Here is a 25,583-nt window from a genome sequence, read left to right on the forward strand (position 1 = left end):
CGGACAGCTCTCAGGGCCCTTACGGACAGCACTCTGAGGTGAACATTCTAAGATTCTGTGCACTTCCTTTTCAAACACAGAGCAGAGCATTTTCTGAGCTTATCTTTTAAACACCTCTAACAACAGGACTCATTACAGTCTTTAGATACATACAAAGATAAACAAAAAGGAGACATCAGGAATTATTTAGCTAGAGCTGTTAATACAACAGAAATTTCATCAATGACAATGTCTATTATTTCCAAACTGGAGGCTGAAGGCCACATATGGCAAATACATACACATTTCTTTAAAATACAAATAATGAAAAACATATGTAAAACGATTAACTAAATTTCACCCATAGTACTACTAAGTGGGGAGCATGAACATCACACACACACACACACACACACACACACACACACACAAAAGAAAAATGAAGAAGAAGAAAAAGAAGACGGGCCCCCAAATAACTCGGCAATAACCGCAAATCTTCAAGATGAATGTGAACATTCGGAAAACACTCACGGGAAAAGGTGAGCTCAGCCAGAGGGACGTCACAATCCATGCAGTCGTCGATGAAGCAGATGCACACGCTTTCGGCTTTCACCTCCACTCCAGAAATGAGCCGTGCCGCCATAGGCCCCTGGCTCTCGCGGCCACTCGTACCCAGAGAAAGAGATTTCAGAGGTTCGGCATTCTTAAACAACCAACTTGCCGCCTTTTTCAGTTGGCCTTCAAGAAAATTTAAAGGTGATCAGTTCAGCCAGTTTTCACAGACACTGAAGCAGCTCATAGGGGAAATAAAGTGTTTAGGGACCTACTGGACAGCCCAAGAGAGCCCTGCTCCCAGATGTACTCTTAAACTTAAAAAAGAAAAAACCTGGCATCATATAGGAATTCTACTTCTAAGCAAAAAGAAGGAAGCCCCCTTGCACACATTCCACTCAAGTTCACGATCCTTCATGATTTAGTTCAAAATGCCTCCAGGAGCCATCCCTCCACTAGTATGACATCTGACGAAGGAGAGGAGAGGAGAAGATAGGGTCCAAATTCTAGATGTCACTGAGTAGGGAAGCATGTAATTGTTGCTGTGTAGTTTTGTACTTTGTACGTACTGATGTGCTACTTTGTGACTGTTCTCAAATGTCTTAATCTGTACATACTTCCTCTTCTCAATTGGTCACAAATTCCTTGAGAACAGAGAGCAATGAGAAGGGCATGTGTGTAATATACAACAGTTAAAATAACAGTCCCCTGAACACTACCAGACTGCTAAAGCTAAAAAAGCAAAGGAAAGCAATGCAATCCCATATTTATAAATTACCAGAATCCAGTGCACCGCACAGGGGTAAATGGTTAAGGGCACAGGCTCTAGAGGAAGATGGTGTGGCTTCTGATTCCAGCACCTAGAAGATGCTGGATCTTGGGCAAGTTACACAGTGCCTCTATGCCTGACAGCCTGCACTCACAGGGCTGCCACAAGGAGGAAACAGACAAGTACAAGTAAAGTTCTCCTACAAGCAGAGCCTGGAACATATAGAGGCTCTACTAACTTTAGTTGCTGTTATCATTTTTGTGACTAATGGAATGACTTAAGAAGTACTAAAGAAATAAAAATTAACAAAAACCATAAAAGCTCTTAGAAATTAAAAAGAAATGTTGTGTTAAAGAGATAAAAGAATAGAAAATGTAAACACTATGGGGTATTGAGATAATTAAACTAACAGTGACACCTAGGTAAAAACAAAGCTAAGGAATGCAAGATAACTAGATCCGCCTTTCTTTTTTTCCAGAAGGAAAAAGGTAATAGTTAATGTGAACAACTGTGTGATAGGACTAGTATTTTCACACATAACTGGTTAGAGTTTGACCTGGTACAACATTTTAGGAGATCTGCCGAGTTGAGTAAAAAGTCTAAAAAAATCTATCTATACCCTTTGAGCCAATATTTATACTACTAGGTCTGTCCATCAAGGAAATTCTTTTTTTTTTTTTTAATACTTTATCTATTCATGAGAAACACAGAGAGAGGGATCCCTGGGTGGCGCAGTGGTTTAGCGCCTGCCTTTGGCCCAGGGCGCGATCCTGGAGACCCAGGATCGAATCCCATGTCGGGCTCCCGGTGCATGGAGCCTGCTTCTCCCTCTGCCTGTGTCTCTGCCTCTCTCTCTCTCTCTCTGTGTGACTATCATAAATAATAAATAAAAATTAAAAAAAAAAAGAGAGAAACACAGAGAGAGAGAGAGAGAGAGAGGCAGAGACACAGGCAGAGGGAGAAGCAGGCTCCATGCAGGGAGCCTGACGTGGGACTCGATCCTGGGTCTCCAGGATCAGGCCCTGGGCCAAAGGTGGCGCTAAACCACTGAGCCACTGGGCTGCCCTCCACCAAGGAAATTCTAAAAGATACAGACAGAAGTTCGTACCAGAAAATATTTGTTACAGAATAGTGTATAATATTTAATGAATGAAAAACAAAGAATAGTTAAATCATTAGGTTAATGTAAAAAAAATTCAGTATTTATAAACAATTTTAAGGACATGGGAAGACTCTGGTATTGTAATTATAATTCAACAAAATTGTACTGTAAAAGAGGTTATAAAATTGTATTTGCGGTATAATCTGCCAACATACACACAATATTATATGTACATGTGTCTTTATATGTATGGATTTACATAGTATGTAAAGAGGTAGAGAAATGTACATGCAAGCGCAGACTAGAAATGCCACAGCTTTTGCTCTATCTTCCTGTTTTAAGAGAAAGGGCAATATGGAGGGAGGCGGAAAGGGGGTACTCTGCAGCAGAGAGAACAGCGGCAGACTTGGCTTTCAGCCCATCTTAGCCTCTCACTAATGGGGGACCTCAGATCAGTTTACTTAACCTATGTGCGCCAGTTTCCTTACCTGGAGCTGGGACAATAATGCCCACCTTTAAGGGCTACAAAGATTCAATCAGGAAACTCAGGCTGAGGCATATGGGAGCTCAGTGGGCACAACTACCAGTATCACCACCACTACCACTACCCCCGAACACTGGCTAACAACATAGAGCACCTGCTGTGTGCCAGGCACTTTGCCTAAGTGCTTTGTCTATAGTGCCTATTTATATCAAACCTCCAGGGGAAGTCCTCTCATTCTCTTTTTCCAGATAAGGAAGCACTGGTACAGAGAGGCTAAGTGACTTGCCCAAGTCACTAATAAGTAATCAAAAAGCAGCAAAGACCTGAACCCCAGCATCGGCCCCAGGGCCCCATTATCATCCACTATGAAATACCGCTGCTCGTTATTATGCCCAGTCCAAGATCATGTTCAGCCCACAGACAACCACAGAGGGCCTTCAAAACACAGTCCGGTTCTCAAGTCACCTTGTGGGAGCGGGCTGAGGGGGGGGCGGGGGCAGCATATGAGAAGCAAGCCTATCATCAAGATAGACAACAAGTCAAGGAAACCCTTGTGCAAATTACCTTGGCACACCAAAAGGGCTTTGCGACAATCATCCATGCTGAATCCCAGTTCCTGCAGTCTAGCCAGCTGTAACTCTAGAAAAAAACGTACATAATTTTTATAAATAAGTTTACATAAGTTAGTCCACTGCGTAACTGAAGAAAAAAGAAAAGAAATTCAGAAACTCCTGGCTAAAACATTTCTCTAGACAAAAATGGGCTCCTATCTGGAGACATACCAAAGTGTACACTGAATTTTTTAAGAATCTTTTCCCAATACTGATTGTGTTTATAAAAGCTGAAAACTGAAATTTAGTGTTATTCACATTACACTGGCAGAAAACTCAAGTTTAAAACAACTTTAGCATTATTCATAGAACTCTGGAAGAAATGGTAAAAGGGAAACTAGTGTAGGCTAGAGCCATCAGTTTGGGGTGTTGTATTTGTTCTTAAATTTTTAAAAATTACAGCATCATACTTATAATTACACTTAATGACATACAATCATACTCTGAACAATTTAATTGTGCAAAAGAAAATCTTAACAGTTAACCAGAAGGGGAGCTATTAGGCAACCTGAGTAGGTTTCATAGTTCCACACCTACCCAAGACAGGATCTAAGGTATGTCTTGTCCCCTCTCTGATCTCTCCAGCTCTAGATGTGCCGGGAAGGTAACTGCTAACGGAGCTGGCCTCCAAGGCCACTGCGTCTGGCGCTGCAGCATTAGCTTGCTCTGGGATGGATTTTGCAATGGCAAGAAATAGCTGAACATCGTTGTAGGAGAGTCTGATATCCAGGGCTTGTAACTGAATCTAACAAAATTGAAAAGGCAGCAGTTTTTTCAAGTTGCATTCACTTTTACACCCATACCTCTTTCTTACGTGTATGTATAGTTCCTAATTCAAATTCTAGAAGTCCACAGACACTATGTTCATTTTTTTCATTTTGAAGACTGAGAGGATCTTAAAATTAAGCACTGAGAGTCATGAAGTAAGACATCTCTGCTATGAGGTCAAATGTTCACAAAGCTGCATCAAATAAAAAATAAAAAACTAGGATATTTACTATAGCAATGAATATTTCAGTCAGATGATTTCCTTACAAGTATATTAATTACCAAGGTAGAGAATAAGAAAACGGTTCTAGAAGGAATGGGATCGCCTATTAGCATTCTGTGAATCCATTTTGCTTTGATTCATTTAATTTTTTTAAATCTCTGAAACTGCCCACTCAACAAAAATTACCTCTTCTTTCTCCAAACATAACCATAAGTAAGTCCAGTGCCACACTAGTATTTCCCCAATCCTGTCTCCGACATTAGCAAGACACCAGCATAAGACCACTTAAAACTGGGGTGACTGTTGGAAAGTCTGGGGGTGGCACTTGGTTTATTACTTATTTTGTCCTTATAGCTAAAAAAATCAACATAGCTTTTCTCTCTCTTTCAGTCTCCCACAGTTCAAACAGATTAACTGTTCCTCCTCGGCCAAAGAATCCTTACAAATCCTTACACCTTCCTTGCTTGGCTTCACCTTCCCCGTCTTCACCTTGTGGCCTCCATACTGCCTACACACAACTTTGTTCTGGCGAGACCTCCTCTGTTTCATGTCAGCTGGACCCCTTCCACCCAACTTAGCTACTTCCTAAGATGCACTACTACCCCTGCGCACCTGTTCCCACATTGACATCCTGTCCCTCCGCTTAGACTCACTCTACCTTCGATTATACCCACAATCCAAATTCCTCCCTATGTTGCATTCTGCTTTCTGTAAACTTTCACAGAACTTCAAGACTATATCATTCAACATGTCTTTTATTCTTCAGAAGACTGAAACAACTTTCTAGGACTGAGACAATGTTGTATTTCTTTTGCATTTGCTGAAGTGATGAAAATGTTGAGCTCAGCAGAGTAGGTAAGTCATTCAGGCACCAGGCAGTGTTTGAGAGTGTATCAATGTGTCTACACATTTTTTCATCATTACCTCTAAGATCGGTGGGAAATCTTCACTATTGAATGCATCCATCAATCCTGAACTATTCTGATAAGAAGAATTCCCCACCAGTTCCACTTGAATTTGAACTGGATCAACAATTGAAAGAGCTGTATCATGTTCATTTCCTAGTCGGCACGAAAACACCTAGAGAATGAAATACAGTATAGGATAAATTAATGTTTGATTTAGAAGTCTATCAGTAGAAAAAAAAAAAAATCACTATCTTGGTAGCAATCAGCCCCGTATTATCAAAAGACCCATATAACTGATGAAATAAATACTGCCAAGACGGAGGCTGGCATTCTTGCCTATGGCTAAGAGTGTGGACAGTGGTTCTCCCTACCCCCTCCATAAAAGATAGCTCACCAACACATGGCAAAAAGCTTAAAAATCTCACACCCTTTGATTCAATAATCCTATTTCTTTCTAGAAATTAGCCTATTTCTAATTTAATTTATGCAAAGTTTTCTAATTTAAATAATTTCTAATTTAAATAATGCAAAATACAGGGGGAAAATCACTTGTTATTTAATAGTTAATAAAAAATTTAAGATCAATCCAGGTTATATCATATCTACTCAGTGGAATCTTTTGTAATCATTAAAAAGTGACAATTAAAAAGATCACATGGAATGTAGGACAGTTACAACATGGATCATGTGAACAAGCAGCCCAATCAAAATAATATTAGGCCGTGACTTTAGGAAAAAGAAACACACCAAAATGTCAATAGAGATTCCAGACAAAGGGATGGGTAATTCTTCCCTCCCCTAATTTGATGTAATATAATTGTTACTTTCATAATTGAAAATAAATATATTAATTACTGAAGCTGGGTGACAGGTATACAGGGATTCATTATATTCATCTGTTTATTTGTGTATGTTTGAAATGTTCTACAATAAAAAGTTCAACAAGAAATATATTTATGGGGAGAGGAGAAGGGAGAAAAGACTCCCATTCTACAATCAAATTTTCATTGTACTTCAAGAATAGTACAAAAGACCAAAATCTATAAGGAACTTCTCAAACTCAAGACTCAAAAAACAAATAATCCAGTTAAGAAATGAGCAGAAGAGGGATCCCTGGGTGGCGCAGTGGTTTGGCGCCGGCCTTTGGCCCAGGGCATGATCCTGGAGACCCCGGATCGAATCCCACATCAGGTTCCCAGTGCATGGAGCCTGCCTTCTCCCTCTGCCTGTGTCTCTGCCTCTCTCTCTCTCTCTCTCTCTGTGACTATCATAAATAAATAAAAAATTAAAAAAAAAAAAAAAAGAAATGAGCAGAAGAATAGACATTTTCCCAAAGACATCCAAATAGCTAACAGACAAATGAAAAGATGCTCAACATCACTTATCTATCAGGGAAATGCAAATCAAAACTATGATACTAGATACTATCTCACACCTGTCAAAATGGCTAAAATTAACAATGCAACAAACAACAGGTATTGGTGAGGATGTAGAGAAAGGGGAACCCTCTTGCACTGTTGGTGGGAATGTAAAGTGGTACAGCCACTCTGGAGAACAGTATGGAGATTCCTCAAGAAGTTAAAAATAGAACTGCCCTATGATCCAGCAATTATACTAAGTATTTACCCGAAGGATAAAAAAACATAGATTCAAGGAGGTATTTGCACCCCGATGTTCATAGAAGCATTATCAACAATAGCCAGGGGCACCTGTGTGGCTCAGTGGGTTGTGCAGCTGACTCTTGATTTCAGTTCAGGTCATGGTCTCCAGGTTCTGGGGTCGAAGCCCAAGTCAGGCTCCATGTTCAGCATGGAGTCTGTTTAAGGAGTCTCTCCCTCCCCCCTCACCCTTTCCCCTGCTCACCCTCTAAAATAAATAAATCTTAAAAACAAAAAATAGCCAAACAATGGAAAGCCTAAGTGTCCATCGACAGATGAATGGAATGGGGAAGATCTGGTATATATGTATATGCAATGGAATATTACTTGAGCCATCAAAAGAAGGAAGTCTTGCCATTTGCAATCACATGGATGCAGCTAGAATGTATTATGCTAACAGAAATAAGTCAATCAGAGAAAGACAAATACCTTATGATCTCACTCATATGTGGAATTTAAAAAACAAAACAGATGAACATATGGGGTGGGGGGTTAAAGAGAAAGGGAAACAAACCATAAGAGACTCTTAACAATGGAGAACTGAAGGTTGCAGAGGGAAGTGGGTAGGGGATGGGCTAGATGGGTGATGGGCATTAAGGAGGGCACATGTGATAAGCACTGAGTGCTCTATGTGAATGATGAACCACCGAATTCTACTCCTGAAACTAATATTGCACTGTATGCTAACTAGAATTTAAATAAAAGAGAGAGAAAAAAAACCCTATACATTAGAAAGCATTCCTGTTGGTCTCCCTTGCTTTTTCCCCTTTTTTGGAGGGTGGGAGCATTTTCCAGTGCTGTTGGAAAACATGTAAAACTAAGCTCCTATGCTATATTCAAAATCAACTCATTTGGCTTCCTTTATAAATTCTCCCCCAATGATGTACAAGAGGGATCTTAAAATTCAGATCCAATGGTGCTGCCTTAGAAACAAGAACTTCCAGGAATGTCAAATATTTTACCTATAGTTTTTCTAAAACTTTAGAGCAAAAAAAGTTTCGTTTTCTTTTTTGTTTCAGGGCCTTCTGCTACACAAAACCCAATTGTACCTGACAGTTCATTAATCAATCACCAACATTTTCCATTCAAAGCTGGTACTGGAGTGGTTTGCAAAGCAGATGAACTACAATTTCATGATCGACTCACATCACACCAGCACGTAAGCCCTTCCTCTTAAACTAAGGTTTCTTTATATGGGAGAAACAAGTAATCAAGAAGTGAAATCTCTACAGGCTTTATTTAGCTATACCTGATGAGAAGGGGGGGAAAAAAGTGCCATATGCTGCTGACAGTGAAAATAAGTTTTGTTCATTCTACTTCTGAAATACCACTGGAAAGAACTGGTTATGAAAAGTTCGATCATAAAGGGAAAGGAAATGATGAGTAACCTGGGTGAAAGACTCTAATATTATAACAAGAGGAACATTAGTGGATATCAATGAATTAAGAACACTTGATAGAAATAATAATCTGCCTCATTTCTCCTTCCCTCTCCACAACCCCCAGCTTTAAAAGAAACAGAGCAGCTTATACTTAATATTGCATAATGTAATTTTCAGGCCACAAAGGCTACTCTAGTGCAAAGTATCTCCTTTATGAGATTAAATTAGAGCCTCAAGCAGCACTATTAGAGACTCACTCTGTTGGGTTATGCATTACTCTCTAGAGACATTCTTTTACAGATTAGATATTTCTAAAAGGACAATACATAAAATCCTTCACACCTCTTATAAACAAGTTTCCGTGACCACAAAGCCTTAGGTCTTCAGAGTCAACAACTTAACGTTGTGAAGGGGGCGTGGGAAAATGTGGACCACTTCCCTACCCTGACTAATTTGCCCAGGACTAGACCGGTTAAAGTTGATGGCACAGCAGGGGCCTGACACTGTAATGGGGACTAGAAGGGTCTCCCTGAACTACTTAAGGAAGGGAAGATGTAAGAGAAAAAGGTTCAGGCTCTTGGTATGTTTACAGCCTGACACTGAGAGACTGAATTCACACATAAGGATAACCTGGTAGATCTGAAGACAAACAAAGAGGGGCGGGGCTGGAGTCCACCAATTCCATCAATTATTTCCCCTAATGAAAGCTAAAGAGGTAAAAATTCTCTTCCAAATGCTTTTCTTTTAAGCCAATCATTCAGTGTTTTGATTGACACATAGACTTCTTACCTCGATGCCAAACAAACTCCCTGAAAAGGGGCGATCAACAAATCGGGGCTTATAGGTGAGAACTGTGGTGCCTTTGAGAATAATGGCATTGGTATCGAAGCAGGACACATCTTCAACGACCACAAACTCCGTGCCTGGAAAGGACAGCATTGTCAACCAAGCCAAGGCTGGAGGCTGGAAAAAACAGGCTGTTGCAAATGAGGCAATGCATTTACCCTGGGGACATCAGCCAGCAAGATTTGTTCTCCAGGATGTTTGTCGACACTCTGCTTCACTGCCACCCTGAACAAATTCTCTATATCTGGCCGGGCACAGCTAAGCCAACAGAGCACTGTACACACAGAAAAGACTGGGATGCTGTTTCTCTTCTCTCTTTAGAAAGTATGTATTTTTAAGCTACGTCTCCTGGGGGCCTATGAGATATTCAGAAGCCCAGGAAAGCATCCCTTCTCCAAGCAATGACCTGTTTTAAAATCCCCGGAAAGAGACACCTGGATGGCTCAGCGGTTGACCTCTGCTTTCAGCTCAGGATATGATCCTGGAGTTCAGGGATCGAGTCCCACAACAGGCTCCCTGAGGGGAGCCTGCTTCTCCCTCTGCCTGTGTCTCTGCCTCTCTCTCTCTCTCTCTCTCTCTCTCTCATGAATAAATAAAATTTTAAAATCCCAGGAAGTAGATTCACATACTAACATTAGTCGGGCAGTGGAAGGCACGACATCATCTGCATAGATGTTTAAGTTGTTTACAAAGAACATATACTAATTTAAAGTAGATTTTTTTTGAAATTACTAAATGCAGTTTTATACTCACCTGTACGTGGCATATTTCCTTTTCATTTTCACCAAAAACCATGTTTAGGCTGAACTTCTTTTTTTTTTTTTTTTGGCTAACTTTTGAAACTAAATCCATTTAAAGTGCACTGTGCTAGCCAGCTTCTTCCAAACCAGAGCAGTAGTTGGGGTATATCACAAACACAATAGATACACAAATATATACAGATATACTAGGAGAGTTTGTTAGTTAACAAAAACTACAGTAAATCTGTTTATAAAGAACATATTATTTCTGTAAAGAAAAAAATAATCCCCCCACTTATTTAACACTGAGATCTTCACACATCAGATTTGCCAAAACTCAGTAAAGCATATCTGTTGGAGCCCTATAGATCAAACAGAAAATTGAAGCCAGATTTAACACTGAGGGAAAAGACCACTGGCCAGACGGTGCTCAAGCTGGGCATGTGCCATGGGCAAGCAGAGCGGAGGACCCAGAGCCCTGCAGCCTTGAGTGTGAGCCAGCAGTTCATACCAGAAAATGGAGATCAAGAACTGTGACACTTGCTGGTCTGTTGGTCTGTATGCAAATGTTTAAGTGCTCACACGAAAATACAGAGATGATAGAAGAGTCATCCTAATAAGACACATATCAGTCCTAACATTCAGACCGAGACTCAATGACTCACACCTAAATATGCTCACCTGTTACATTGACCTTGACTTCAAGGTGCCTTTCAGAGGACACAGGAAGAGAAGACCGCTTGGTAACTACTCCACTTTTCACAGTTTTGGGGACTACAGCAGATTCGCTGCTAGAGTTACGGTGGCGAGAAGGAGTAACATTAGTCTGTTTCTTAATATCACTGGGAGTGTGAAGAAAATCATGGACTAGCAGCAGCCAGTCAAATATGAGGAACACTCGCAGATTATTGAGGACTACTGTAAAACAGGAGGAATCCTTTGTAGATCTGCAAGGAAAAAGATTTTTAAAAAAATAAGACAGGAAAGGAGAAACATATTTTACTAACTTGCACAGGCAGGTGTTTTTCCACAATTTTTTAAATTGACCGCTCTGAGTATCAATAAACTCTGAACACTGATTTAATAAGATATTCAATGTGTGTTTTCAAAAGCTAATAATATTTTTATGTTATAAGAAAGCAGTATAGTGTCATGCAGCAGTTCACAACCAGGGATGATTCTGATCCCCAGGAGACTTTTGGCAACGTCTGGAGACACATGTGACGGTCACAACATGGGGTGGGGGCATGGTTTGCTATAGCATCTCGTGGGCAGAGGCCAGGGATGCTACTAAACATCCCGCAGTGAACAAGACAGCCCCACAACACGGGAACTGTCTAACCTAAAACACCAACAGTGCTGAGGCTGAGAAAACTTGGTGCAGTAGAAAGAGCACAGGCTTAAAGCCAGTCACAAGTTGTGTTATCCTGCGTAAGCCACCTACCTTCTCTGAGCCTGTCTGCTCACTTAGAAAATGAACATTTTGCAAATACAAACACTGCAAAAAGTAAAGCACCAGGCATGTAACAGGCTTTTGTTTGGTAAATGTCGGTTGCCTTCCCTACAGGCTATTTCAAGAAGTTCAGTGAGACATTCTCTCTCTGATATCTGGGATCACTTCTTTACCAACACCAAATGTACATACTAGTACTAATTCTCCAGCTGGACCTGACCAGAGAGCCCAGATCTTTTAGCCTGAGAAGAAAGAAAAATAAGATGACATTTATATGTGGGCATAAACCCAAGCACCTTGGAAGTAGAGCTGGGGGAGGGAGACAGACAATACTGGTTTTATAGGCCTCGTTACCCCAAATTCTCTATTTGAGGTGAAAGCCCAAGGAGGACCCCAAACCTAGTCTCAAACCCTGGTGCGGCCTACCAGATTATGAGTAGGCAGAGATGGGTAGAGCAGAAGGGAAAGTGGGCTTGGGACACCTTTCTACAGTTTTCTAGGTTGAACTTTGTTCTGTGAGCCCAAAAGTGACTCTGGAGCTCCAGCTACTATTCATATATGGTTACCTCCCCTAAAAGGGGTTCCTATTCAGGAAAAGCTGATTCTGAGATGTTTTTAAGTCTGGCGTCTCTAGTCTCTTGTTTCTCCTAAACCTGGCTCACTGCCTCTAGAAAAAGGGCATAAACGATGCATGTCTCCCTCATACAAACACAGCATTTTTCACAGAAACACTTTACTCTTTTGTAATAGAGAAAAAATGTTGCCCTCAGTAAAATTTTTCCACCCCATTTCGAACATAGATCGTCAGAGTTATGCACTAACTGAAAAGTCAAAGTATGTCTGATATCCTTTTCTGGAAAATATTTCAAGCCTTTAACACTGTGAAGTGATTTATATTTGACACACAAAATCCCAACAGAAGAGCAATTCTTCTTGAGACACAGAAAGCGTTCAAAAGTTCCAATCAAGAGAACATGTTAACCCCCTTTCACTCACAATAGTACCTCTGTTCACAAGAGCCAAGGTAAGACTTTACTATTTGACTCCAAGAAATTATACACCTTTGGTATATAAACAGAGTAACATTTCAAGGCTCCTTGTGTATTAAAAATATGATTGGTGTGACAACTAGCTGACAGATTAGGTCACTATATCAATAGTAACATAGCAAATCCCCCCAAAAATTGTTTCTGCAGAAGGGCCAAATATATGGAAGGCTCCTGATCAGATAATTATCCTTAAACCAAAGAACCACAAATCACAGCCAGCTTAGCATCTGACCAAGGTCGGTCAGATCACCAGACATGCAGTGGCCACACCTGAGGACTACCAGAAGGGGCATGGGCGCTGCGATCAGCAGCCCCAGTGTGAGCCCTGATCCCTTCACTCACTCACTGTGTGACTTTGAAGGGGGTACTCAATGCCCTCCTAGCTTCTACTGCTGCACCTGTAAGATGGGGCAAATGTCACCCACTTTGCCAGGAGAATTTCAGTATAAAGGTAGGGACAATGCCTGGCTCCTGCAAAGGCTTAATTAGTAAGAGGCCATGAGCACTCCCATTTCTGAACATCCAAAAAGTTCAGGCAAAAGTCTGTCTACTTTGCTAAACTTCCTAAAAGCATATGGAGAGTGACCATGACCTCTCCCTAAAAGAAATCTCAACCCTGAGAACCCACTGCACAGCACACTGAAATGTCAAGTACACTGAAGCATATGAATACAAGAATAATCTCGATGATCTTTTTTTTTTCCCATGAAGCTGTTCCCAGCCCCTTTATTTACTAGTTTGTATTTACAGCATAGCTGATAAACCTTAAGCACTAATAGAATAGAACTAACATTGCTTCCAAAGGTCTCCTTTTGGATTTGCATGGGAGGATTTTAGCTCAAACCTTATTTTTCAGTTTTCAGGCCTATCCTCACTTAGCCATAAAATCTGCCAGTAGTATATCATAAAACTAACACCAGCTACATCAGTATAATAATAATAAGACCTGCCACCTGTGCCAAGCAGCAGGCCAGAATTACTTGTTTAATTACTGCCTCCACCCTGTGAGGTGGGTATGGTCATCCTCCTCTATCTTATAGAGGACAAAACTGCAGCCCAAAGTGCTTGAACTTGTCCTAGGGTGCACAGCTAGAAAGTGGTAGATGAAGGTTTTGAGTCCAGATCTGTACGACCCCAAAACATTCACCCATTCTACACACATCACTGCCTAGCATAATACCAGGCAGAAAAACATAATCTAGTCCAAAGAGGCTAAAGCCCTTTTAAATGGAAAAGTGGGTTAGTAAGACTTGCACAGATAAAACAATAATGCAAGGCAAAACCACCTTCCTGCCTATAATTTCTATAGATCAAAAGTCTTCTTTCCCCTTAAACTAGAATAATTTCTTCTTTCCTCAATTCACTTTACCTATTGGAACAGACTACAAGGGAGGTTTTTTTTTAAGATTCTGGGCTCTCAACTTTTTTTTAAGGCAACAGAGACATCTTTTGGCCAATTACTGCAACTGCATGGTGATAGGAATGCAAAGTTAATACACTATGAGCTGCACTGGTGAGCCATTTTCTATTATCTGTTCAGTGATTCCTCAGTCCCGTGACGTTTCAAAGCTGATACAGCCTTGGCCCACTGACCACAATAGGAAGTTTTTCTGATAAAGAAAGGCAAGAGTCAGGATCTGGATCCACTACCTGAAATGCAGTTCGATCTGAATGGATCCTTGGGTGGTGCTGCTGTTCCTGGAAGGCTGAAAAATACAGCTGAATACGTTTGTCGTGCCAGGACTGGCCTTCTGCCCAGCATAGCGGGTGTCAAAAGCCATCATGGAATGGGAAACCAAGTTAATGGACTTGGTTTGGTTGGAAAAGCTTTCATAGAGCAGTTTACATTTCTTGAAGTCGAATCTAAAAGGGAGACAAGGTATTAAACTCTGTTTTCAAAATTATCTAAATTCGAGACAACAGAACAAAATCCTACGTGTACCTGAGGTTTTATGAAGAATAACTTTCATTGATTTTGTTAACAGACACCTCAAAAAGTATTCAGTGTCATTGTGCCCTATCTCTTACTTTTCATTTCCAGGAAGATGATCTTGTCCACAAGAACTCCATGAGGAATAACATTGTCTAGTATGCTCTGGGTGCATTAGCATTCTTGTTTCTCATCTCAAGTCTGGGAAGGCTATAAACGTGTAACAATCCCTGAGGGATGTCAGGGTCCCTTTAGACCCTTCATCTGTCGATTCCTAGCATGCCTGCAGGATTCTCTCTCCAAAGTCTGCCAAAGTTTTATATAACCACGATAGCTTCCTGGAGACCACCAAAACAAATACTACTCTTCATACAGAGAAATAATGCAACTGATCCACCAAGAGAAAGTGCATTTAATGCTCCCCGCCCCCTTTTTTTAATGACAGAGAAAGCTACAATGTGCAATACATAATTTATTCAGTACCATCATGATATTCCATACAGAATTACTTCATTTTGTAAAAAAAATAAATAAACTACGGGCATACCCAATCATCAGGAAAAAAACCACTAGCTCACAAGACAATGTGGGACCCAAGGCTCGTTATACCATGATTTATTCAACTGAGTTAGATATAGGCCAGGATGGATTCTCAAGGGGAAGATAAGAAAAAAAAAGAGTGTTTCAGTAGGGAAATCTCTAGACTGGAAGTCCTGTTTTCAAATACTGAACCACTTTTCCAGCATATCATCTTAGGCTAGATAAAAATTCCATCTGAAAGATAGAAGTCACATCCACCCAACCTCATACGGTTGTCAAAAGATCAAAATGAAAAGATGCTCAAGTGTGAAACACAATGCAGTCTCAAAGACTCCCCACCAGTAATCACAAATTCTTGGTCCAGCCAGACCATGCAAGTGACACACTAAGTAAATCAACAGGCAAAACATGCCCTATATGAAGGCAGCCCAAGTTGCCCCTTGGTTTCTCAATGCTTCCAAGTGAAAACACAGGCCCAGTATCGTCAAAGCTTTCAACTTCTCAAAAGAGGCTGAAATCCAAACTCTTTACGTGAAGTCCCCAACTTTTAAATGTTGGCAAGGGAAGCAGTCATCATCACTGCTCACCAATCAGCTCTGGGTCTCCCCTATGGCAGACACACCAGAGCCTGTACTTCTGAGTCCTCTGCACTTTGTGGGACCATCTTCTAAAGCCACAAGGTTTGCGGCACATTTAAGTACCATTCGGGACCCCTCCAGGGCTCTTGCTTTTCTCGCTGGCACATCAGGACACTGGCTGCTCAGCCAGCCACAGCGACTGTGTAGCAGAGCAGCCTGAGGACCAAAGTGGACACATCAGGAAAAAAGTCTTCATTTTTTCCAAATCACTGCTGTGTCTGCATGTCTGGCACCTACTTTTTGTCCCCTGTGGCAGCTTTTATTTAGTATTATTTTATAAGCTGCTGATGACTTAGCATGGCAGCAAGATTACATTAGGAATGTACTGTAATACAACTTTCTCCATTGAAGCCTTACACTTCACTACACCCTAGGCTATTTGGAATGTCTCCCCCTCTCCTTGCAACTGAAGTACAACTGCGGTGGCTCTTTTGTCTCTCCCAGTGTTAATACAAATACGGCATTCCATCAAAGTTGTATTCTACAGATACCATTAGCAGCTTTACAAGCTTTCCATACCTGGTTCTAGAGCTCAATACTTTTAAAATACTGGTCAATTTGGGGCAGGGAGGGGAAGAGGTGAAGGGATGTAGGAGGTACAGGTTTCCAGTTTGGGAGTGAAGACATCACAGGGATCAAGAGTACAACACAAGGAATATAGTTATGGTATTGTAATAATGTCCTACGTTGATAGGTGGCAGCTGCACTTGTGATGAGCACAGCATAATGTACAGAGAAGATGAATCATTGTTGTACATGTTAAACTAACATAACCTTGTGTGTCAACTATACAATTTTTTAAACACTGCTGACATTAAAAAAACAACAGGGCAGCCCGGGTGGCTCAGCGGTTTGGCGCCTGCTGTCCGCCCGGGACATGATCCTGAAGACCCAGGATTGGGTCCCGCGTCGGGGTCCCTGCAGGGAGCCTGCTTCTCCCTCTGCCTGTGTCTCTGACTCTCTCTCCCTCTCTGTATTTCATGAATGGATGAATAAAATCTTTTAAAAAACAACAACAAAAAAAAAAAAAAAAAAAAAAAAAACACGACCGAACACCAGTCAATTCTTAGGAAACTGAAGTTTCATATTATTTCTGCAGCTCTTTCAAATCCATCAGTTTCGGCACCAGGTACAGAGGTCACTGAAACATCCTAACAATCTATCTTTACTGATAAAGCAGCGAATGTAAACTTTTAAAAAGCACTGTGTTAGCCAACCAAAAAGCACTGTAGACCACCTACACCTCTAGCCACAAACCACCAATCTGCAACCTCTGCTCTATGCTAAAGCAAAATGTGTGTACCGTTGGCAATACTGTTACTGTGATGCCTGTCACTAGGAGTAAGATAGTACCATTAAAGCCATACCTGGCTAAGGAACCAGGACTTTCTTTTCCTTTTGGATCTTTCAGCTCCAGACTTACATTCACCATATCGATGAGGAAGCACATGCACGTGTACACTTCTCCACTTAGAATAGTCTGCAAAATGAAAATGCCAAGCTGAGAAGGCGGTTCATAGATCAAGATGTTAATCTGTTTGCTGCTCTACCTTCTCTCCGCAGGTGAGCTGGAAGGACCCATGAGCGAGGTGGCCATTGGCAGGGACTGCAAGAGTTAAGAGTTACAGGACAGCACGGGTCTCACTCACGTGAATTCTTGGGTCTTGTAAATCGTAAGGCCGCATAAATTCCTCTATGGGCTCTCCAAGGTTGTTCTCCAATAAACCACGGATCAGCTTATATTTGTACAAATCCAGGGAGCAGTGGACTGAGGAGAGATTGCCATGGATAGATATGTCTGGCACAGTATGACTTATTTCTCTGAGAAAAGAAAAATAAGTCACTTTGGCAAATAAGTCGGGAATTTAACAATGACAAAGCTCACACCCAAATGTAAGAAAGAGCTAAAATGTACCCACCTACATTATCAATCAGTTCATTTCTAACTTCCAATAATAAAAAGTTCATGTGGCTCCAAATGAAGCACAACACCACAACTGAGCATCATGCTTCAGCTACCAAAAGCCCCCTTTCTCTGAAAATACGTACTTATGAAGTCCCAAAATCTGAGCTAGCTAAATAATCTATTAATAAAGAAAAATCTCGTGAGACTCAGAAAGAGCTTAAACACTACAATTGGGAGGGCAATAAAGAAATGGCAACCTCTTCATTTAACTCTTCAGATTTCATGATAACTAAAGGCAGACACCAGAGTTTCATGCTGAATCCAGATGAGGCATCAGGATAAAATCTGAATCTGTTACTGGTCTCTGCCGAGATGGGCAAGAGTACAGTTGAGACGCTCCGGTCAGGGGCTGGTATACTTCATCCCAACACTGAAGAGCTCTTCCCTCACCCTCTTGGGGTGAAGGGGGCAACATGGATCCTGCAGGCACCCATTCTGAGTATGTACAGTAGAGGACTGGGATTGAAAGTAGAAGAGGACTATAAAAAAAATTATTTTGTCTGCAGAGAAAAACCTATATATGATCAAGTAAAGAAAGAACAGTGATGCAAGGCACAAAGAAAGGCTGGGCAGGACTACCCAGCTTCCTCTTGGCTTCCTGTTTCTGTGGTGAGAGGGTACCTCATACTGAGTTATTATCGCCTATCAGGGCTGACAGTATAATCACCTGCACATCAACACTGATGGAAGCGAAGCCAGTCAAGTTTACAGAATCAGGGTAACAAAGCACATTTTTTGAAGGGGAAAGCATTACTTGAAAAGACAACAAAGTGTTCATTTCTAAAGAATGAAGCTCCTCCTAAGACTGCTAGGCCAGTGAAGCTAGAGAGAGCCCATGCCAAGCATAACTGAGTGCCAGCCAGGGAGCACTCGAATAACAAGTAAAAATGAAATGCAAAAATCCCAGAGAGAGCAGCAACACAGTGTCGTTAATCCAGAGAGAAACAAAAAGGTGGCATTAAATGGCTCACCCAAACCCAAGAACCGTGAAGGGAGTGGCCAAACAGGGATTAAAACTGCACTCCCCACAAATAAGGAGACTGCTTGTCAAAATGCTGCAAATGAGAACCTCTTCCATTAGTTGACAGCCACATCCCATCTCTGGCTATAGTTGAAATGCAAGCATTGCTGCTTTCTCCAAAATTAATGTCCCAAATGGACAGACATCACGCACTGTGTATGGGCTGGGCCAACATAAGTACCACCAAGGGCCCTTGCTCACATGACCCGAGCCTGGGCCTTGAGAGTCAGGTTCTGGTGGTCTCAGGTGAGGTCTGGGATTATTTCTTTTCAAGACATTTCCCAGATGATCCCACAGAAGTAATGACAACTGCAGCAATGCTCTAACCTGCAAAATGGGAGTCCTGTGTTTGAGACCAATGAAAAAGTAAATTAGAGTCAGTTCATTAGCCTTTATGGAGTACTTTCAGATTGCTTAATAGAGCAAGGTGGGCAAAGCTGCATCTCAATAGTTACTCTGATTAAATGGAGCTCCAGGATATGTAGCAAAACCAGGTCCAGAATCTATTGTGCTTGAAACATAGAATCCAATTGTCACCTCTTCCAAAATACGCCACCCCCCCATGCCATCACCACCTCCCTGCATCTACCGTCATGCCCGTTGGTCTTTGTTTCCCAAGGGGCAATCCTGTAACAGAGTTTGTAACACTGAAACTCTAAATTAGAATCACTTTCTAATTTGCTTTCTTATATCCCTGTATCATCAAAATGTAAGCTCCAAAAAGACATAAGGTTTTCTTCCCATCATAGTAGCCTTCATGTCTAGCACACAGTTGGGACTCAATAAACATTGCTACCTGAAAAAAATAACAGAACACCCATTCTCTTCCAGACTTACCTTCACAGCACTGATTTCCAAGTTATTAAGATTCTACCTAAGATAGACACCTATTCAGACATAAACCACTCACTTGTCCAAATTCCTTTCCACCTGCAACTTCAGCCGACAAGGCTCAGTTAGGAGACTCCCTCCCGTCTGACGCACGAAATAGGAAGGGAATATCAGATCTCCACTGCTGTCATCAGAGGCCTTAGAATACTCTCGTGGACGTCTCTCTGCAGCAAAGATATCCATGTCTTGCAGATCCACAACAATGCAATCCAGCAGGCAGACATGATCTTCTACATGGACCCAAGGAAAGAGAGAGAATGAAGAAAGTAAGACCCAAAAGGGGGATCCCTGGGTGGCGCAGCGGCTTGACGCCTGCCTTTGGCCCAGGGCGCGATCCTGGAGACTCAGGATCGAATCCCACGTCGGGCTCCTGGTGCATGGAGCCTGCTTCTCCCTCTGCCTGTGTCTCTGCCTCTCTTTCTCTCTGTGACTATCATAAATAAATAAAAAAATTTAAAAAAAAAAAAAAAAAAGACCCAAAAGGGAATGACCCTGAACAAAACTAAAAAGCTAAACAAAGTTCATTCTGTCTTTGGAAAACGTTCAGAACTGCCTGCTTCAAAAATCTGAGTATCCAAAAGTCTCCACTCTGGCACCAAGGCCTCCCTCTGCGACGCTCCCGTGCTAGACACTTCCTGTCTGCTCCTCTTCTATGCCACACACATACTGTGCCACATCCCTTCAGTGTCTCACTACTGTCCTCAGATATGAGCTGAACCTAAAGGATTTATGACCAAAATGGTTTGACAGCCATCCCTCCCAAAGATATCCTACAGGGGTCTCATGTAGAGATGATGTAACCCAAAGGCTTACAAAGTTTTCCAGCAACAAAACTATTTTCCTGAACAAATATGTAATCATTTCCGCTACTACTGATCTCATCCAAACCACCATCATTCCCTCCTGGCCCACCAGAAATTCCCCTCCAATATACCTACGTATTCCCGTCTGGCCCTCACAAAACCATACTGCCCACAAAATACCTGTGTAATCCTTAAAAAAATAAATGAGGCCATAACATTCTCTTCCTTCTACGCTTTAATGATGATGCTTAATCCAAAGTTGTTTCTGTAAAACTCCCCCTAAACCCCTATAAAACCCTGCATAAGCCCACTGCCTACTTTTCCAACTTTATCCCAAGCCATTCTCCACCCTGCTCCTGAAGCCTCACTCACGGGCCTCTGTCTCCCCAAAACTGCCAAGTCCTTTGCTATCTGAACAGCCTTACCTACAGCATCGCCCTCTCCTCTTGATCTCAGCTAGGGCCTCTCTGTTCTTTCCTCCTGCACCATTCCATCCTTCCTGTAACATCTCACTCTGGCCATAATGTAGGGGCCCACTTAGTGCCTCTCTCATCTCCTCCACAGAGCGGCAGAGCCATGTCTAACAGCATGCTCATACACAGGACAGCCAAATTACAACACCAGCATTCAGCCCACACTAAATATATCAGTTCTTCAGACTTAAAATTCATCTGTGCAAATATTCTTAAAACACCTCCTCTCTGCCAGCTATTTTTCTAAAGTCCAGGACACTATTCTAGGATATAGCAGTGAACAAAACATACAAATATCTTTTCCCCTATGAAGCTTATACTCTAATATAAAATTGTAAATACAATGGAACATTACTCAGCCATAGAAAAGAATGAAAACTTGCCATCTACAATGACATGGATGCAGCTAGAGGTTACTATGCTAAATGAAATGTCAAGCAGAGAAAAACAAATACCGTATGATTTTACTCATATGTGGAATTTAAGAAACAAAACAAACAAGCAAAGGAAAAAAGAGAGAGGGAGAGAGATAAGCCAAAAACCAGATTTTTAACTACAGAGAACAAACTGATGGTTATCAGGAGGGAGATGGTAGGGGGATAGGTGAAATGGTGATGAGGATTAAGGAGAACACTTGTCCTGATGAGCACAGGGTGATTATGAAGTGCTGAATCACTGTATTGTACACATGAAACTAATATAACACTGTTAACACACTGGAATTAAAATAAAATTAAAATTTAAAGTTAATTAAATTTTTAAAAACCCAGAAGGCCAAAATCAGGTTCTTATCTGGAATGACTAATGCTTAAAGAACACCAATAACTGGATGCTTCCTGTCTTTGCAAAATTGTTACTTATAGTATCTCTATTGTGACCTAATTCACACTAATATTTCTTAAAAGTTCTTTGATTTTTTTTTTTTAGAGTTATACAGAACAATAATTAAGTAGAAAAAGGATAGTGTCTAGACAGAAACTTGCAAGGATATGTCTAAGGATGCAGGAATCATTCTTCTTATATTAACTCTATCTTGGGGCAACGGCCTTCACCTAAAGGAAAAAGTCCTAAGAGACCATCTAAATCCCTTTATTCACACTGTGTCTTGCTCATTTAACTGGACTTTAGAAGTCACCCACTGCTAAAATCAACATGCTAAGATTCTTAAGCTTTCTAAAAGCAATATCAAAATCAGACTATCACTAAAGACTCACTACCGCTCTGATGCATCCCCCCAAGGCACCCACCAGTCTCATGAACTCCCCACCTTTCTCCTCTTTTACCTGGACTACTGGAAACCTGGCTAGCAGAGGGCGTGGCTTGCTGCTTGGTCGAGGTACTTGGCACAAACTCATTCCTCAGGCTGCCTGGACTCATTCCAACAGGAGGCATCATGAACAGCCCCTCAGAACGCGTTCCCTTCGGGTCTTCTGTGCTGGTCATTTTCCTCATACTGTGTTTGGGGGTACCCGTTGGGGAAGCTGAAGGCACAGATTCCTGGGAAGAAATAAAATAAAACTAGAAGGCAGAATGGAGGTGACTGCATCTTTACTCTCCTGCAAGTCCTAACCCAGTCCTTAGACTCTTCAAAGACTCTATGGCACTTGGTACTTCCCAAGCCTCCCAAATTCCATAAACAAAAGGGTAACGGATTCATGACATTTCCTGTCACATGTAATTATTTGCAGAGATGTGACTTTTAATTCAACACCTGTTGAAAACTACAGCGATCTTGCAGGAATATATTATCTGTTGGCTTAAGATGCTGTTGGTGGTTTAGTCTAGGTCAAACACAGCAAAAGCAGACCTCTGGGCCATAGGATATAGGTTGTTGCTTTGCTGGAAGGGAGGGGCTTATTATTCTAAGAAAATGTATCTGTAACAATATGGTTCCAACAGAATCAAGTCATGGTACTGTGTCTACACTTCCTAGAAGTTACTCCTTCTGGGTTTACATTTCTCATCTCTTTAAGTAACTGCAAATGAAAACAAAATGGAAAGCACAGGAGGCTGACTATTCCTATTATGTTTCTGTTCAAGGGCATAAAAATTAAGGGCAAATACAGAATAACACAAATTCTGCAGTTCTAGGGATCCTTGGGTGGCTCAGTGGTTTAGCGCCTACCTTGGGCCCAGGACATGATCCTGAAGTCCTGGGATCAAGTCCCTCGTCGGGCTCCCTACATGGAGCCTGCTTCCCCTCTGCCTGTGTCTCTGCCTCTCTCTCTCTGTGTGTCTCTCATGAATAAATAAATAAAATCTTAAAAAAAAAAAAAACTGCACTTCTATTGAAAACACTACACACTTTTCTTACATATTTAGTACCTTCAGTTCATTGCTAACGGGGCAAATCTTTGTCACCAGAATGATTCATTAATTGACTTTTAAACTTCACCGATAAAAAAATAAATAAATAAATAAATAAATAAATAAATAAATAAACAAACAAACAAACAAACAAACAAACTTCAACCACGCCTCCATGTTATGTATTTGCAGGGCTTCTGCACCACTGACCCCCTTTCAAAGGCATGTTGGGGGGTAAGAGGAAGAATGGGTTTCCTGCTAGTACTGTCCTAAATGTTGATTTGTCTCAGCATTTGAAAAAGAAATGGTAATACTGTTCTTCCCAGTACCTTGAGTACAGTGATTTACAAGTAATAGTGGGGGGAGGGGGGGGGGACAGTTCTTACTTTCTGCATTTTTTTTTTTTTGGAAGGCAAATTGCTAGGTAACTGCTCTTATTTAGATATTTCGACATTAAAAACCTTCCCCTTTGCTTAATTTATTTAAATTCTAGAGAGTAGTTGTTGGTCTTTCGCTTGATTCATCTCTACATCCTCTCTGTAGTTGGTTTAAATAAATCAATGGCTTGAGGAGATTAACTCAAAGCTTTTGAAAGGCTGACTTAGAAATTATGGTTTAAACGTAAGCTGTGGTTGAGAAGAATGAAAGGAAAGCATATGTAAAAAATCCAAGCCTGCACTCATTAAGACATGGATTTGTGTAAAACAATCCCAAACACACTGGAATAGTGGAACTCAAAGGCAAATAACCCCTCTGCAAGCTTTGATTTCAGGAGTATTTCCTGTTCTTTAACCACTGGAATACATATTAGACAAACCTCACACATGCAAATACATCAAAGGGAAAATGTAAATGCAAAGTGATTTTTGGTGAAGAAAGTGATTCTTCATCTTGGCCTAGATCAACTAAGCCTGACTGTGCTCCTGCAGAGCGGTAAGCTCCACAGACATGTTTATCTGATTACAAAGACTTTACCAAGCTACACACTCCAAGCAGCCCTTATGGAATTCTCCAGAACAATCATTGGCATGTAACAAAATAAAGTTTTCCTGGGATTTAAGGGAATCAGATCATCAAGAAATTACTGCCTAGAGCCAAAAAAAGAAAAAATTCCTTTATTGGTCCTTAAGAAAGCCTTCTCTACAAGGGAAGGAAGTGACTCATCGAAGGGACAAAAAAGTGATAAGCAGGCTTTCCCAAATAATGTGGTACTTAAAGAGTTAGTTTTTAAAGTTTTCTTTTTAAAGCATATGAATGTGAATTGTCTGCTGAATCCCATAAGGTTTTTGATAATAGCCAGAAGGCAAAAAGTCTATTATACCTTGAAGAAAAAGCGATCCTTGTATGCACTGCCACTTAAAATCAAATCCTCAAAAACAAATACAGGAAAAGTCTTTCATTAAAAATGCTACAGACTATGTGCTGTTATTTGGCTTATTTAACAAAACAGAAACTCATATGCAAAAATTTCTTCAAATATTCTGGCAATTCTTTAGAGGTCAACTTCCGAGTTAGCTCATGAGCCCATGTATAGATATAACCAATACAGAGCATCAGCCCTTCACCTTTTTAGGAAGGGCAGAGAAACGACGGTGCTATTCCAACCTGATCACCCATCCTGGTTCTAGCACATCTCTTCCTAAAAAATTTAGTCCTCAAGACAAAGATTTACCACAAAGATATCCTACTAAAGAACTTACTGTGGGCTCAAAAGACAGCTCCAACGGAGGGATTCACTCTCCCGTGGGCAGTGATGGCAGCAGAGCTGGAGTTCTTCCCTCTAATTATTTTAATGAACTCAGCCACACCCTTTAGAAATTCAAAAGAGCTACAGCTACACAGGCCAGGGTCAGTAAGGCACATCACAGGGACAGCCTTCCCCAGTTAATTCTCCCCACACAGACCTAAACCTAATAGCGGGAGGTAAAAGTGTATCACAGTTAAGAGCATATGGAAGGCAGACACACCAAGTCTGAGGCTCACGCTGTACTTGTGACTAGCTGAATTATCCAAAAGGAATGATTCACCCTATCTAAGTCTCAATACCTTTAGCTCAAAAAATGGGGTTAATAAAACTAGATACCCCCTCAGGGTTGCTAAGGAGGAAAAACTAGACAAATATGTAAAGAGCTTATCACTGGTTTATGTATGAGAAGCATCCAATGAATATTGGTTATTTATCGCTATTATTGCCAGTCCTAAGATCTCATAATGAAATCTTGTGTACCTCCTCTTTCAAAGGTTCTCTCACTATTGATTAGCTATCAGACTAAAGATGGGCATAACCAGCTAGGAATTTCAGTAAGTGCTTTCCTGACAAGCTAACATGAATTTGTTCTTAATAAGCAAATATACTACAAAGCTGCCATGGAAACCAGCAAGGTTCCATTAAAATGCACACCTAGAACAAGACCCCCTCCCAAGTTCCAGCAGCAGTAGTCTCCTGGACTGCGGAAATGGGTGGGAGGGGCTCATTAGACCAACACTGGT

At 41.1% G+C, this 25,583-nt stretch overlaps 1 protein-coding gene across 5 annotated transcripts in view; it reads right to left on the reverse strand.

Moving 5' to 3' along the window:
- The window catches only part of VPS13D (vacuolar protein sorting 13 homolog D), a 239,847-nt gene that overhangs the window by 156,244 nt on the left and 58,020 nt on the right, over window positions 1–25,583 (reverse strand). For all 5 annotated transcript variants that reach the window (XM_072751165.1, XM_072751164.1, XM_072751163.1 and 2 more), the window contains 11 exons: window positions 22,070–22,283; window positions 19,530–19,740; window positions 17,282–17,453; window positions 17,000–17,112; window positions 14,175–14,387; window positions 10,704–10,969; window positions 9,226–9,359; window positions 5,413–5,568; window positions 4,035–4,242; window positions 3,451–3,525; window positions 511–717 (listed from right to left, as the gene is read on the reverse strand). In XM_072751165.1, coding sequence (XP_072607266.1) covers window positions 511–717; window positions 3,451–3,525; window positions 4,035–4,242; window positions 5,413–5,568; window positions 9,226–9,359; window positions 10,704–10,969; window positions 14,175–14,387; window positions 17,000–17,112; window positions 17,282–17,453; window positions 19,530–19,740; window positions 22,070–22,283 — 1,969 coding nt within the window. The remainder of the gene's footprint in view (window positions 1–510; window positions 718–3,450; window positions 3,526–4,034; window positions 4,243–5,412; window positions 5,569–9,225; window positions 9,360–10,703; window positions 10,970–14,174; window positions 14,388–16,999; window positions 17,113–17,281; window positions 17,454–19,529; window positions 19,741–22,069; window positions 22,284–25,583) is intronic.

The sequence above is a fragment of the Vulpes vulpes genome, chromosome 2 (genome assembly GCF_048418805.1).
Source record: "Vulpes vulpes isolate BD-2025 chromosome 2, VulVul3, whole genome shotgun sequence".
NCBI classification, from domain to species: domain Eukaryota; kingdom Metazoa; phylum Chordata; class Mammalia; order Carnivora; family Canidae; genus Vulpes; species Vulpes vulpes.